The sequence below is a fragment of the Accipiter gentilis genome, chromosome 22, assembly GCF_929443795.1.
Source record: "Accipiter gentilis chromosome 22, bAccGen1.1, whole genome shotgun sequence".
Taxonomy (NCBI): Eukaryota; Metazoa; Chordata; class Aves; order Accipitriformes; family Accipitridae; genus Astur; species Astur gentilis.
In genome coordinates, this window is record NC_064901.1 from 15,565,018 (window position 1) to 15,582,621 (window position 17,604).

Genomic DNA, 17,604 nt, shown 5'->3' on the forward strand with positions numbered 1-17,604 from the left:
TAGTGCTAAATTAGATATTAAACATGCTAAGGCAGGTTAGAGAAATGCTCATGGGTGCTGAATCTTCTTCCACTTGGCTACAGCACTACAAAGCACCCAACACTGCCTTGTTTTCTGATAGATGCCATCTAGCCAGGACATTTCCACAGGTTTCTGGTATTACAATCCACATGACAGAAACCAGTCTAAATTCCACTGAACACAAGAACCTCTTCTACACTGCCCCACCACTTGCTGTGATAATCAAACAACTGTTCCAAAGCACACCATGGTCAACACTGACTTGAAGGAAGAGACAAACTACAGTCCTAAGAGTAAAACAGTTTAGATTCCCAGACCAAACCTCAGAAAAATCAATTTTTTAAAAAATACAAACCTTCCAGAGCATGCTCCCCATTGGGCCAGATGGTTTCCCCCCACCCCAACCCAAGTGGTATGCATATATGCATGTGTGCCCATATATAACTAACTCAAAAATAGCTAAAGACATTAAGAAACATTAATCATCTATTATTCATCTTCACTTATCAGCCTGGAATTTTGAGAACTTAAATCACAAGCTGTCTCCAATGAGATAACCCTGTTCAAATGTTGTGAAAAGATCTGTTGCTGAATTCTTAAGCCTAAAGAGGTATCTGCATTTACAGTGACCAATGAGGAGAAAAAAAGGGAAGAAAAATTGCATCAGTTCTGCTGAAAATTGGTGCAATTAGTTTAGTAACTGGACCACAATGACAGGCCTTTTCTTGCTAGCAGTTACAGTCAAAGATAGAATTAAAAAGAGATTTTGAAATGCAGTTTGCTGTTCTGATTTAGTGAAGTTTTTTAGAAGGCTGGTGACAGCCTGCTCACGTAAACTGAAGGATCCCCAACTGTCTTCTCAATTGCAAATAAATATCATATCCCATAGCATCTTTGAGTAATATTTCAAAAGCAAGAGACAAGCTCCGAGTTGCAAAGATGATTCAGAGTTGTGGGTGAGGAATGTACATTCCATTTTGCAAAACATTTGGTCTCCTAAGCCCTCTATTACCCCACAAGACATGTCAGGTTCTGTCTTGAACAGGGATTCTTTACCAGCTAAGAGACCATGTTTATAGGAGTTAGGTTTAAATACTGCCTGAAGTGCTTAACATACAAGCGCTTCAGTCTTATATGACTTAAGTCTTGCTGGGCATGTCAGGTAGGGCTAATGTCTCTTCTCACTTCTAGCTTGCCTTGGAGTCAAGTAAAAGCTGCGGAAACTTAGGACTGCTTTTCTTCTGTCAGACTAATGTATTAATCTTGCTAGAAACTCTGGCTCTGAAGAAAACTGGGATATATACTTTGAAGAGGAAATTGGCTAACAAATTTACCAAGACAATCGGCAATTACTTCTGAAGCACAGTGGAAAGCTGGGTAGTACTTGGATGGAGAAGAAAGTGGAAAAATGAGCAAACTATTCCATCTTCAAAAAAGGACAAAAGGTGGTAAAAAAGCAACCAACTTTCTGGCAAAGGAAATCCTGGCCTATTCAGAATAATCTAAGATTGTGGAAGGAGACAGCCAATAAAACTCTTCAAGCGAACAGTTTCCTAAGCAATTTAGGAAATACCTTTTTTCACAGACTTCCCTGCCCCCAAGTAAATCCTGTCTAATAATTGGATGGACAAAAGCCCTGGCAGAGTTTCCAGCTGAGGGGGAATGACCCAATGCAACCTACTGGGAGGGCACCTCTAAATTATGATTATTTGCAAAAAACCAGCAGAATTTGTTCCATTTCCCGGGCAAAACACCAACACAGGTAACCGCATTCCTCCGACTTGAAATATGTTTGCAATTGTCTGACTGGTGGGTTCCTTCCCACTTTTCTTCATTTTTTGTGTCGTAATGTTGCTAATCATCAGATAACTAGTACTTGCTGCACCTCTACTTAAGCAAAATAATCTCTTTCAGAGTTGTCATTAAGGATGCCGCTCTGTAAGAAGATCTATGCTTGCAAAAAAGTTGCTATTTACAAATAGCTGATATAATTTAAGGGAGTTGTATCATAAATATTTATAGCAACACAATGTCTGAATTCAACTGGAAGGTAGAAATCAGTTAGAGAGATATTTTTATGTAAAATACCAAACAACAGTATAGGCTATTACATCATCCTGTCTAGTTTGTACAGTATTTTAAATGAAAGACCACATTCCACCCCCTCAGATCACAGACCCAAAGACACTCCTATTTTAAGCTAGAACATGAGAACAAGCAGTTTTCCATTGAAGCAGAAGCCTTCCAAGGTCTCCACATCCCTACAAGAAGACTCTTTCTCCAAAAGGAAGCACAGCAACCTCTCTAGCTGAACAATTATTCTGAATCACAGGATGAGATTTAAGAAAGGCTGTTTCATCACATTCAGAACAGGCACAACCCTTCAAGAAGAGCTGAATAAAGAAAAGAGCTTCAATAAGCCTGTCACAGGTGATGTGGATGGCCAATGAGTTATTTGCCACAGAAGCCAAATCTTTAGGTCTAATAAAACAAAGCTCCTGCCTTTTGCTAAACTGTTTCAATAAGGGAACTACTCAAGTTACAAAAGACTAAGACATGCACCTTCCTACTACAGGATCTTCTGATCTCATTAAGCAACCACTGAGGGCAATTGACATTAAGTAATTAATTTTGTAACTGAAATGTTGCAAGTTTACTGATGCCCTTCCTCAAGTTACAAGAACCAAAACCAAAAAAGCTGACGGAAACACATGACATTGTTTTATGGTATTTCTAGCTATCACTCTTTGTGCAAAGGTCCCAGATAGAAAGTCTGCCATCTACAGCTGCCTGGGAAAAGAGTTTTCAAGAGCCAGATAAACACAGAATCTTAGATCCTTAATTTACAAATGAGGCAGGACAAGTATAGTAACACGCATAAAAAGTAATTCTACAGTCCACACACAAAAACTTACAGATAAATAACTAATTTAAATGTATGTAACTTTTGTTTTAACCAAGAGGAAATTCTATAAGTAATAGTAACACAGTGTCAAATGTACAAGTGAATCACACAAATTAAAAGGAAAGTAGGGAAAAGCCTCTATAAACCCTACACAAAGATAGAACGCCAAGGTGCTGGTATATTTAGCAGGACCAACTTCAGGACTTCTGGACTGCAACATCAAATGGTTAAATAAGCAATCCAAAATTAGAATGGTATGTTCCTCAAAACCCTGCCATTAACCAACCTTTTAGAGGCTAGCCATCCTCTCAGCTGTGGATTACACAGCTGTGATTAACAGCCTTTGAAAATGAAACAAAATATTTTCATTCTACCTCTAATGCAGCTTGTAATTTGCTCTCACTATTGCTAAAGCACTTGAAACCACAGGATAGCACTCAGTTGTACTTAATATGACTAAAATGTACAGTTTAAACTGTCAGAGCCACTAAAAAAGAAAACAGTAGTATGTTTCCTAAAGTCTTGAGTCTTTCAATCAAGATTCAACACCCTTCTAAAAGAGCACAGCAATTTGTTTCAACAGAAGAGAGATGCTGACATTGTATAGCTTAGTGTGTCATACTGCCAAACCCTACATGATACTAGATGATATCAAATTAGGCACCGATCAACTGTGGCATCTACAACACTACTGTTACATCCCACACACATTGCTGCTTTTCTTTACTCTAACACCCCCCTCTTATACTTTCACACAGAGCTAAGCTAGTGCTATTTGCTTAGTATGTCTGTCCCAGCATGGAAAAGGGTCAGAAATGAGTTGAAACTGGTCATTTCCACCAGCTGATAATGCTCCTCCACCTGGAAAGTAAAAGAGCATAACTGCTCTGCATTAGAAATCAGTGGGAGAGTTTTGGTGTAAGAGGAAAGAAAGAGGGGAAAAGAGGCCATTGCACTGGAGCTGTAAGGAGCAGCCTGTGAACCCAGCACCACTTTATGCTGCAAGCTTTGTTATGAGAAGTTTCTTAGTAACAGATTCTAAGTTCTTCACTGAACTGAGATCAGCTTAGAAGCAGCAGAGTTGGTAGACAAGAGGGAGGAAAGACACCCTGCTCCAGCCACAGCTCCTCCTTCTCTTCATCAGTTCATCTAGAAGATTTAAATGATCATTATAGAAGAGAAACAAAAAGAAAATCAGTATGATAAAAGATTCAAATGGCATTGGCCATTGCTATCCAGAGACTGGATTAGGCTTTTGTAAACTCTCGCCATCCAGCTTTCATCAGAATTACTCTAGATTCAGAGGCTGAGTGAGAACAGCAATTTTTCAAAAAAAACCCCAAGTATTTGTCAGACAACTGGCTCCCCTCCCCCAAATTCCAAAACAACAAAGCTTACCTGCTTCTGGATCTGGAGGAATCCTCCACATATACAAATTGAAGTCATCAGAGCCTGAAAGGATGTACTGTTAGGAATAAAAATAAAAGCAGTTTACCACAAAGTATCACATGAATTATGTACTTTATTGTTGATCTAGTTTCTTCAAACCAAAAATGAGGAAAACAAGATAATTTGTACCATTCTTTGCACCTCACTGATCAACTTACCCTTAAATGGGCTTGGGGTACCAGCACAAAAACGTTGCATGCATATGAACAGACCAAAATTCAAAAGCATGCTTCATGTATCTAATGCCTACTGCCCAAACTGTATGTTTTCTTTGCTAAACAAGGCTATGGATTTCGTTTGGCTTTAATACAAGCCTGCCTAGATCAAACTCTCATATTTTGCAGCCTGTAACTCTGGTCTTTTTTTAATGTCAAAGTCTTTAATTCTTTTTACTCATCTCCTGAACTACCAAGGAAAACTCCAACAAACACATACCTAAGAGAGCTAGCATGTCCATTACACCCAAGCACAACATGTCTGGCTCATCTGTCTACTCAGACCATCAAAAGTCAGTCACTGAGGATAATCTTGAACACTGAACAAAACCAAAGCTAAATATACACTGTCAGCAAGTCTCAAGTGGTTTTAAAAAACCCACATGTTTATCATACTGTTCATTTTTTTTCCTGGTTATAGTTACCCTGAAGAGATGGAAGGCTGCCCTTTTTCAAGAGTGCATGAGCAATAAGCAATCTCTTTATTGTACAGAAGTGTAGGCAATATACAATTTGAAGTAGCTTAATATACTACAAACATGCACTGGAATGACAGGTGACATTTGACATGGTAAAAAGCTTACATGTCTCAGTTATGTGAGGCCACAAACTGTGCATTGTCTTCAAATACCTCTTCTCCAATAAACTGTACTCCCTGTCATTTACTTCTCTCCCAAATTAGATATAAGACGACATGTAGTGGAACCAAGGGCAGATTCCAATTCCAGTATACTGGTGTAGACAGTGTAAATCTCTAGCCCTCAACCCCCTTAAGGCTCAATACAGTCAAGAAATTGGGGTTTTCATTTTATTGTTAGGGTAGAGGGAAGGGAGGAAAAGAAAGAAATGGAGCAAGTTTGTCCCTTTTCTAACCTTTGATAGGAGACAAATTCGGTTTTGTTTGGCTCAAGTGTAACTGGTTTCTGTCTTTCACTCTCCAGGGACACAAACTCATCAGACAAAGTAATATCAAGCAGTGAGGAGACAAGTCCTGGAATGACACAGGACTGAGAAGCAAATAAACAAAAAATATACACTAACACCGAGAAAACTGCTATAAATTTGCCTATATTCTGTTTGCAATGCTAATTATGTTCGTGCAGTATTTGGATGTTTCCAGCCGCAGAAATGCAATAACCAACCACCAAAATCCCTTCTCTGGTTTCCTACTATCACAATCCAACCATTCTTTTTTCTCTTATTTTTAAGGATGTAGGATGTGAGTAAGCACTTATGAATGCAATTCTGCTCATTTTCTGACAGATAAGAAGCACTGATCAAACAAAAGTTCCTTTGAAAACTTGTGCACACTAGTTCTGCATCACTCATAGACCCATCCTCTCCAAGCCAGAAAGTTATTTCTACAAGCCAACATGTTCAAGCACTTAGGCAGCTTACCTCTGCCAAACTGACCTGACAGTGCCAGGAATATGTGCTTCCCTTTCATTTGACTGCTCATAAATGTTAGCCCACAGCAGGCTAAGCCACTGTGCCAAAACTACACAGACTAGGGCTCATATAGGCAACCTCCCAGCAATCAGAAAGAAAGCACCTCTCATATGTTTTGTTACACATGAAATGCTACAAGGAAAAAAAAGTCTTACTTAGTTATAAAGATGTTGCCCATTGTTAGTATTTATTACCTAATTGCGTGGTTGAAGCAGCAACTAGTTTGCCTAGGACATGTGGGGAAAAATAGAGACTTCTAAAGAAGCTAGAAAGCTCAGTATCTTGAATTTATGGCCATAATGCCCCCCCCCCTTTTTTTTTTTAAACCAAACAAGTTCTAACAAATCCTCAATGTAAGAGTCATTTAGCACTTCACATCATAAATCAAACAAACCTACCAACAATGAAAGGCCCCAAAGTGACAGATTTCAGATATCCTGCACCAGGCACACAACAAAAAAATCATTAATAAATGTGCAGTAACGAAGTGTCTGTGAGACTCTTCAAATCAGCTTCCAAACTGATTTGCAGAGGGACACACTGTGTATCCTGTAAGACTCAATGGCCAATCATCTAGGAAATCTGGTTTATCACTGCACACTGAAAAAAAAATACCACCTGCAAAGACTGCTGATCTGAGTATACTCTGTCTTGCTTTGGAGATAGCAAAATTTAGAGTGCCATTGCAGTGATGTGGGCTAATGGCAATTTGACTGCACTATCAAGAGTGTCACCTGGAGGTCAAGACAAGCGAATATTCCCTTTACCTGGCACTTTTGAGGCCACACCTGGAATATTGTGTCCAGTTTGGGTCCCCTAATACAAGAGTGACACTAATGAATTGGACAGAGAGTGGAGGAAGGCCACTTGGGCTGAAGGCATGTGACCTGCGAGGAAAAGCTAAGGGAACTGGCCTTATTTAGCCAGAAGAAGAGAAAATGAAGGAACAGAGTAGACCTCAACAGTGTCCCACTGTCTGAAGGAATACAGAGCAGCTGGGGACAGACTCTTTCCAGAGGCATGCAGTAGATGCGCAGGAAGCAACAGTCACAACACACAGAAAGAGAAATTCCAGCTGAGCACAAAGGAAAAGCATGTTCAGGAGGAGCATAACAAACACTGCAACTTGGCCCCAGAAAGGCGGTGGAATCTCCACCCTTACAAATCTGAAATTTACCTGGACAATTCCCTGAGCAACCTGATCTGACTTTGAAGATGCTCTGCTCTGAGAAGCAGCTTAAGTCAGATGACCTCTAGAGCTCTCTTCTGATTCAATGTTTTCAAAGATTACCAAAGTAAAAAGGGAAATAATTGCCTTGGTGGATTGGGGTTGGTTTTTGGGTTGAGGGGTGGGAAGGGGGGGAGAGTTGGCCAGCATCAGGAAAATGCCCACCTGAAACTTTTACACTCCACCACACATCATAGCTTCATGAAAACTCCAATGGGAAAACAAACTTAGGCCACACAGGCAGAGGCATAAGCTGCAGTTCAGCATATGGACTTGCATAAATTCATGTGGTCACAATTTGGGGAATTTAAAGAAAGAAATTAGCAAAGTATTTTAAAGTAGTTCACAGAATCATAGAATGGCTGAGGCTGGAAGGAACCTCCAGATGTCATCTGGTCCAACCACCCTGCTCAAGCAGGGTCATCTAGAGTCGACTGCCCAGGACCATGTCCAGATGGCTTTTGAATACCTCCAATGGCAGAGATATTCAACCCAACTATCTCTAATTGAGATAGCTCCTACCTACTTAAAAGCACCATGAAGTCCTTTGCTTCATTACCATTTTCTAGCCTAATGACCTAGCCTAATTCACACCAATCAAATACACTTAGTCAAAGTATTACAGAGCGAATTAAGAGAAAGTAAGTAGGAATGAATAGAGCATCTACATTGCAATTTATGTATAGTCACAGAACAAAGCTCAGCTCAGGATCTGAGCTGTTCTGAAGAAGTACTTACAGGTTTAATCTTGCAACTGAGACAGCCATCAGTAAGAGCCAAAAGCATTTATTGATAAAGTCATCTACACAAGTTTGATGATGTAAGCAATGAGCTGCAAGTTGTGAACTTTCATATAAAATTTAAATTCTATTTTGATAGTTAGCTCTGCCAGTAATTATCAGAAATAGATCATATTCCACAAAATATCTAACTATTCGTTATCTCTGCCATTCCACTGCCCCCACCTTGGCAGCCAGCATTGTTTTCCACTCTCTTTCCCTGTTAGGATACCTCTGGGGTACATTTTCTTGCTGTTCTCACAATGTAGAATTGAATCCCCAAAAGCATTCCTTTTGTCCTTTTCTGTAAGATGAGGTGATAGCGGTCTGAGAAGTAGAACATGGCTTTTCAGCCGGAAACCAAGAAACTGCCAGAAGCACAACTTCATGACTGCAGCTGTTGCAAGAAAGATGTGTCAGCTGAAGCTTCAAGAGCAGACACCCAAGCTGCTTAAAGCCAGAAACACACCTCTTCCATGACATTTGAAAAAGAAACTTAGTTCCAGTTAGTACTCTCTGCACAAGACGATGAGAACCCAACGCTGCTGAAGAGCGTCAGGTGGACTGACATTACTAGGATGTTTATATGATCATCTGTGAAAATTTGTCTTTGATGGATTCATCATTAGTATAACAATAAGCAAATAGTTTTCCACACTAGTTGAAAGTTGGAGAATAAGGATTGAGAAAATGCAAAAGTCAGTCCCTACTACTAGAAAATTCAAAGAAATAATTGCTATGAAACACCAAGCCCAACTTAATAAGGCTGAAATCCTGAGGGAATAAAGTAGACTTTTTAAAAGGAAGGAACAGAAAGGAAAGAAAAAGAAGGGGTTGGGGTGGGGTAGATGAAAGAATGTCATGCTGCATATGCTTAGACTCCACTTTAATTGTGGCCAAGGATTTTTGGTCCTGAGGGGACATGCAAAACGTAATTCCTAGCAGAGTACCTTTTACTCACTCCCTTTAAGAACAAAAGCCCAGATAATCAAATCACAGAGGCAAGCTAGTGAGAGGCAAAAACATGTGCATTCAGAGACAAGTAAATGGCTAAGACAGTGTGCACTCTCCCTCCTCCTGCCCTCCCCACCCCCCTCCCCACCAAAAGACAACTCCAAGCAGAACATAACCTCAAGAACCAGTGCAGTGCTGAATTCTGAATCAGACCAGACACTGCGCGGGAAGCTCAGATGTCTGGGAGGAGAGATCAATATTAAAACCACCTGTTTCATTGTCTGCATTTTTGCTGCTGTATCTGACCAAGACTTCGGAAATCAGCATTAACAATATTCACATGAACATGAGATTAGACAGAAAAACAGTTGCTAATAATTAATATTGGAGTTTTTTTAGAAGGGAATAATCAGCTTCTATGTCTAGCTGTTAGCAACAATGACAGGAAAAGGCTTCCAGATGACTACAAGCTGCTGATTCAGAAGTTTGCCTTAGAAGGAAGAAAACTCTCAGGCGTGGTTAGAGTCTGCTGCTGGAGAAAACACAAATTCAGTCTGAGATTCAAGTACATGTAAAATGTTTAAAATGAACTATGATCAGGAATCTGGCAGAATGATTTCGGACTAGTGCTCCCCACTCATTCCACTGTAACTCTTCTCATTTTCTCTCTCCCCAAGGAAATTACAGCAGTTGATATAAATACATGGGAAATCTTTGCTGCTGCTATAGTCTCCTAACAGTAGCATTAGCATTTCATTTTGCAGAGTACTACCACTCTGGGGAATTTATTTTTGTTCTTGTTGCTGCCAGTTTGAAAGCTTTCAAAATCCCACAAGCTACATTTCCTCAGGTGCTACTGAATATGGAGCATTTCAATAAAATTTTATCTAAATCAAACCTTATTTTACAGTTTCCAACATCCACATTTCCCGTTTCCATAAAATTTCCTCTTACTTATGACCTCTATCAGAGACATTTTTAAGCTTTTGGCCCTAGACAAGGGACCAGACATCGATCATTTTTCCAAAGTATCAGCAAGTCTTTTGAACGGCCCTACTAATATAACAGAGAACAAGAAGAATGTGGGAGAATTTGTCTTAAAAGCACAAACCAAAGAGCACCATCACCATGTAATTATAAATGGATGAATGAGACCATGGGTAATGGTACAGAGATGATAACCATTTGAAAAGTAATTGCTGCTAAGTTACTAACAGTAAAATGCTTGTCAGAAAGACTCAAATTTCATGCTACTGCTTACAACTTTACTAACAAGTCAGCTCTGAAAGAGACTATCTTCTTAAATCTCAATTCCCACTCACTTGAGCATGTCTGTTCTTTGCTCAGAGGGGCCAATGAACCTGGGGGCAAAAAAGAGTAGACAGAATTTTTCTTGGGCTTTTAGTGAGCTGTCCCTTAGCTTCTTGAAGTAATGCAAAATCCACACGCTGGGGAAGAAGCCCAGAGGCATCCAAATTTGAAACAGTTGTGCTGGTGCTTTGCACAGCTCCTTTAAGAGGCAGAATGTACAGTCCCTCCATATATTGCCTGTAACATAATACAACTCATGGGCGGGGCGTAGACTTTTGCTTTTTTCCTACGACAACAGATAAAAGAATCTGGATTGGTGGCAGTCTGCTAGGCTTAAGTCTTAATGCCTCTTGAACATATGAGAAGAACTGCTGTGCACATCTCTCTGGTGGGATATGCACTGAGGAAACCACAGTTTGATATAAAGCATCACTGAAGTCTGAAAAACATTGATTATTTGTCCAAAAAAGATTGAAATTCATAGCAATCAGCACTTTGGAGAAGGAATCCATATACACAAAGAACATAAAAACTGTGTATATTTCCAAGGAGGAAAGGTTTCCTAAGGAAACAGGGCTTATGCTATTTTGTTCTTTGTGGCATCAATCCATCTCCAGGAACTTTTAAGCCTAATGGCCAATTTCAAATTTGATAGAGGACCTGAGGGTTCTAGAACTACAGACTGCCTAGAAATATTCTCTTACAAACCGGCAGTCACACAGAGGAAAGAGACACACCCTGTAAGTAGCCACTGAGAGCAAAGCAGTACCACAATTACACCCCCCTACTAAACATCAGGAAACACAAATGGGAACTCATCCTAGAACCCAACAAAATCCCAATGATATCACCACCATCTGCTTCTCATGCAACTATTTCAAAGGGGATAAGAAAGCAAATTACAAATAAATAAAAGCAAAAAGTAAGAAAGGTCACCTCATGTGCACATATATATTTGTGTGTGTGCTTGTAATATCACAACCATGAACACAGGTCTTGCTATACATTACGTATTTTGCATGAAAAATGTTTGACAGAACACAACCAAATTTTTTTTTTTTTTTTTTAATAGCTGCTTCTGGGCCTTTTGTGATGCCAAGACTGCTCTATGTATCTTCCTTATAAATGAGACTTCCCCTGCTATTCTCTCCATTTTTAAAGAATGACTGATACTTAATTTACCATTTGATCAGAATTTATTATTAAGTCTGCATTTCCTGCAGGTAGAAAACCCACAGAATTATTTTCAAACATCTTTATATTGTTAGAGTACCCACTGACCAAAGGGGAAACAAGGTAAGGACGCATCTATGGAGGAGAAAAAGACTTTTTCCTATTCAAAAAGCAACAAGAAGCAAACAAACAAGGAATCGGCAAGATAATAAAGCTCGAGTTGGGCAATACCACAGGAATAAAAGAAAAAAGCAGTATCTCCCACACAGCAGAGCACTCCTTTTCTTTCCTTAAACAATTAAGGAATAAACAACAGTCACTTGGTCAAGTATTTCCATCTCTTTGTGATTCCTGATCTCTCTGTCGGGCTGCTACCTTTATGCTGATGAACCTAGGCTTTTAGTATAAAGTTCCCACTGAGTACAGCTTGAAAATCTGCTCTAATGATCATCTGCTGACTTCCTCAGTAGGTATGTTCCCACCTACATACCTTGTGCCAACATCAGTGCTTGTGACACAGCAGTGATCTGGTTCAGTAGCTAGAACAGTAAAATCCCATACAAATCACAACAGTCATTCAATATATTTCTTCTCATTTATGTATTTCAACCAGCTTCTGTAGGGGTCAGGTGGGTGCCAGTGCAGCCCAAGTACAGTACAGAACCTTCCTTCTCAATAGCATACTACCTTGTTTGTACCCTCAGTCTGCAACCCTTGTCAGAGTGGCTGCCCCTTCTCCTTTGAGGAGCTCTCACTGTTACCAACTAAGAAGTTCCTCTCCCCAAGGCAATTAACCAGGGTGCAGGGTCGGGAAGAGGTAAAGAGCAGTCACCTGTGCAGACTATTAACCTCTTGCTGCTGTCTCGCAATGACAAAACCTAAAGTAAGAGGAGATGTAACTGGGAAAGCTATTTCTGAAATGTGTTTTGCAAGGATACCTACACATTCTTTTATCTTCTGCTTTGTAATAAATTCAGGAGCACAAATCATATCTTTTGTGCAATATTTAAAAAATGTAAAGAGTAATCTACAACTAGGGCTCACAGCATTGTGGTATTAAGAAACACAGTTGCTTTGAAAGCAGCCATCTTTCTTCATACTAGCCAGGACAGCAGCTTGCAACCTGTACTGTTTGAGACTGTTTTTCAGGAAGGTTGAAACTGGCATAAAAAAGAGCTTAAAAGTTTTCCATCTCAGCCTGAGAATAAAGCAGGTACATCCAAAGGCTTTTCACAACAGAAACTTTGCTCCTCAGTAAGAAGCATGCCTATCTCATGAACTGGAAAAAGAAAAGCTGTGACACAGCAGACTGGAGAAACACAAATTGCTTCAAGTACCTAAAATTCAAAGCCAAAAATTTGTATTCCTACTCCCTAAATCCCTAATCTTATAAGCAGCCAACTCTGTGTGGGGCAGTTTTAAATGCTTACGGAAGCATCATCGGGAACAATCCATCAACATTTTTACAGCTGCCTTTTTGCCATGCAGAAAGGCCATAACAGTAATTTTATTCATGAACAAAAGCAACTTAGAAACCCTTACTGTGGATTTCTATGGCAGGGAAAATATTCCTATTACATTCCAAAGAAAGGAACAACAAGTTTATCTGAGCGTATGAAGGGGACTCTACTGCACAGGGCTGAAACTGCATGAACACCAATTGCTCTCTTTTGTCTTCCTCAGCCATCTGTTACTTACTTTTTCAAATACACATTAAATCAAATATTCTATTAGTCAAAATCCTCCAGAATTCATAGTAGCGTTTTCAGTATCTAGACAAGGCCTAGTTTTAACAGTTCAACAAGAAACACTGTCAGGGCAGCACCCGTTGTGTGTCATTTTTAGCAGTGCATTCCTGCTCACTGTCCCTTCCCTCTCCCCAGTCATGCAAGGGGTGCTACTGAAGTGCAGGTCTCCTGTGATCCACTATGAGCAACATGAAGCCTGCAAACCTCAAAGTCTCCTGAGTCAGGATTCCACTCCACCAGAATTTAGCTTCAGTATGGGTCCCTTTGGGCTAATGCATTACTGTCTAGAGGTCTAAAAACCTCCCCCAAGGGCTTACAGGAATGCACTAGAGAAGGGAGACAAGAAATGTGGCTGGCAGGATGCCCCAGGGAATGGGGGAAGAGGTGATCAGAATAAGAAGGGTTAAAGAAAACTCCCAGCCCCTTCTGTAAAGACCCTGACTCTGAAGAGAGATTTTCAGTATGACTCTCCCGTGTCAATTACGAAAAGCGATGAGGAAGAAATTCATAGCCAGATAAATTACTCATGAATGTATTTTATATATGAATGTTATGCATACAGCTGGGAATTAAGCTGCCATTTAGATTAAGTAAAAAAACAAAATACAACCTAATCAGTAATTCTTGGAAGAAGCCAATTTAAGACAGAGCAAGACATTTGATTTTCTTTTTATCCAAGCACAGCAACATATTTGCACACTGAGTGCTTTTTCATATATTAAGAAATGCTGACTGCAATAAGCTACTATTCATTAAGTCTTCTGTACACAGGAAACTGACAATATATTCTTTAGAAGAATAATTCCCTTTCTTCCTTTTAGTTTTTAAAGCTAGACATTGATAAGTAGCACTTCCTGAGATAAATGGCCTTTAAGTTAGATGACACAAAGAAGAACACAGAAGAAAAGTTCTATTTCTTTACAAAGGTAATGCACAACCATGTAAGACCCCTGGCACCTACACAGCTAATCCTGTTCTTGGAAGGGTTATATTCATTTAACAATTCTGTCCTGCTAAAAACTGGGTTGTCCCTAACCAGGGCTACTTAGCACACAGACTTCAACATAATGAAGGTTCTAACTTTATAGGGAGTTGGAGCAGTCCGCAGTACCGTGAGCAGTGCATTCCTGAAAGTCTCCTATACCAGTGTAATGTCAACAGAAAAGGCTGAGTGGTGATGTAATGTCTGAGGGCATGCCAGAGTCAAGACACTTTTTGTTTGATTCACAGGGTACAAGTTATTTCTCCCCACCCCAGCCTTTTTTAAAGCGGGCAATAGGCAGTTGATTTTACAGCTACAAGCATTGCAGAGCCTCACATTATCTGCACAGTGGAAAAAAAAAGAATGAGCTGATAGCATTCATCATTGTGACACAGGCAACAATTCTTGAGCAAGAAAAGCTTTTGGTCTATTTTAGTTTGAAGGGGGGTTGTGTTTTGTGGATTTTTTTGTTGGTCTTTTTTTACTGCTGCCCATCACCATGGCCTCTGAGACTCCTACATTCAAAAATGCATTTGGGTACCTGAAGCCCTTCAATACCTCCTGTATGCTCAGATCCAGGAATATACTTTCCATACCAGTCTAGCAACTAAAAATCCTTAGTATTTAAACAACATTTCCCAAATGTTAATGTTGACAAGAAGAATGGAAACTCCCCCAGTACCCTGACACAACTTGAGATTCTCACACATTTTATGATTTGTATGTAAACAAACACTTGTACACATGAGGGTGAAGTCAGTGGGTGTTAGATGCATAGATAAACTGCCTTTAAAATTCTGGGCATGGATGCCTGTACTAGAAGGATGGATAAATTATGATCTCGCATAAATCTCTGCAGCCAACAGCAGGAGTGGGCAGCTGAGAGTCATGCTTGATCCATCTAGCCTGTCTTACCCTTCCTCCCTTCCACAGCTGTATGACTTAAGTGAGCTCCCAGGTAATGCAAATGGCATACAATTTTGAACACGTTTATCTACCAACATCAGAGCTCTCCTACAAAGAAAAGAAAAATTGGTGTCATGTGAATGAGGTCATTACACTCATGACATGGACAAAAGACAGAGTTCTGAGAGGAGCAAATGAAGGCAATTATAAATGGGTGCAAATAAAACACCATCTAAACATTGCTTCTCAAGCTTTGGTAGTTGTAAGAAACAAGAAAAGTCTGACTGTGGCGTTTCTAGGAAAAATGCTTTCATATACTGTTCGCTGATTTTCAAATCAGGTTCACAAGGACTACAACAATAATGCTTTCGGAGGAAAACAACAGTTTACAAGGACACAAAAAGAAGCAAAGCTGTTCATACTCCAAGATCTCTGTCACTTAACTTGTGCTACAACCCACACACCCAAAATACCTGCAACAACTCAAATCCATCGAAGCACTTCAGAATGTGTTCTTTTAAACTTAAAAAAAAATAATCATTGGAGTTAACAGGTGAATCTTTCTGTGTTTTTCTACTTAAAGCATTAATGGTATTTCATTCTTTGTTAAGAGGTTTCAATCTACTTGCATCACAGATGCTCCAATAAAAAAAGCTGGTATGCAGATCGCTGCACACGTGCTATTAGCAGGCTCCCCTCTAGAGTGACAAGTCAGGAGTTCTGGATCCAAGTCCTGTCACAGTCTCTGAGAACTAAAAAGACAATACTGAGAAAAGATTAGTATACAGAGCCTAACTGTCATCAACAGACAAACTAATCAAACTGTTCCCCAACTAGTAGTCTGTTTTATTTGTGCAAAGAAATTGTATTAATTTAACACACATACCTTGTCAAAGGAAGAATAACACATCTGATCATTATGGGAGCTTACGTATTTAATTTCTTAAAATGTAAGGGTGATCTCTAAGAGAACTCCTAAGTTGTGTGCTTGCAGCTTGGAATATGTTCATTTTTGCCATACCAAAATCCAACAGCTCCATATGGAAAGTGGTGTTATTTGCCTTCTCTGTAGATTTTCACCACTGTGTTAAAGCAAACTTCCAAAGGCAAGTACTAAGATACTAACAGTTGTGGGTTTTTAAACCCTGATGGTCATGATTTACAGAAAAACTTCCTGTGAGTAAACCATTTTCCATGTACAAGCTCCATACAAAGATTAGCAAAGGCTGTAGTTCTCTGAGGAGCTGAGTCTCACAGCACTGAAAGGCTATCCCTCCACCTCTCTCTCACCCTCTGATCCCTTCCTTATACTGCATTCAAACACTAGTCAGAGCCCTTGGAGTGTCAATATAAGTCATTAACCCAGAAAAAGAAGTAAATGCTTCTGCCAGGTTAGGAAGTTGAATCAGTGAAAGGTCTTGCATCACCTCTGCTGGATAAGAAAGGCCTCCTTTCAGCAGCTCACTTTTTTCCCCAATGTAACTGCATTCTAAGCACTGATGAGTTAAGGATATCCCTTTCTTGTTAGGGTTAAAATATAGAATCGAAATGCAACTTTACCAGATGAACTAACTGTACAGACAACATATAATTGTTATTGAACACAGGAGACTCACATTTTTAAATTACTAGGCTCTGTATGAAGTATTAAAATCTAACTATTTAAGACAGTTTAAAAGAGAAAAAAGATCAAGTCATCAGTTTAATAAAGATGAAAAGAAAAATTGAAAACAGGGAATATCATAGGCGCAATCAGAGAAAATTTCTGAAGAAGCCTTCCTACCACAAGCACCACTCATAATTTGAAGACAACTTTCTCATCCTTAGATCCCCTCAAATGAGCCTTAGCTCATACAAAGTTTTGATCCTACAAGGAAATAAAAGCAAGGAATTCTATGAAGCTCACTTTGCATGGATCTCAAATGAAGGACATTCTTTATTAAGCAAAGGACAGCAATATTAGAATGGGATGGAGGGCTGGAACCAGATTAAATTGGAAACAGATTTATGTTTTTGGTGAATTCTGATTTACAGGGGGAGTCTTGTATATATTATGTCACACTCACAAAACTCACCAAAAAGCAAAAGCATACTAGATGTATAGAAGGGCAAAACTTAAAAAACATTGTAAATTTTTTTATTCATCTTGTGTATCTTACAGGAGGTTCCAACTCTAACCTTCTTTTCTAGATCCACCTGGAACTGGAATTGGGTTCTTTGTAAAAGGCAGTCCCTAAGGACTATCCATAGCGTTGACAACCTTAGTCAGCTGAATTTGAGCATTACTGGACAGTGTACTGGCATTTTCTGTGACTTCATTATCTTTTTTTCCTTCCAGTTAGAGGATGGGTACGAGCAGGTCAAATTCCACATCTCTCTTATATTCCACATTAAACTTCATCTTCCCTATCAGCTTCTTATAGCATTTATAAGGGAATATAAGTGTCTTTTGCTCTGATTTCCAACTAGTTAGTAGCCTTATGT

General features: G+C 39.5%; 1 protein-coding gene across 2 annotated transcripts in view; it reads right to left on the reverse strand.

Moving 5' to 3' along the window:
- The window catches only part of DCAF5 (DDB1 and CUL4 associated factor 5), a 75,238-nt gene that overhangs the window by 15,691 nt on the left and 41,943 nt on the right, over positions 1–17,604 (reverse strand). For both annotated transcript variants that reach the window (XM_049825301.1, XM_049825302.1), the window contains exon 7: positions 4,325–4,391. In XM_049825301.1, coding sequence (XP_049681258.1) covers positions 4,325–4,391 — 67 coding nt within the window. The remainder of the gene's footprint in view (positions 1–4,324; positions 4,392–17,604) is intronic.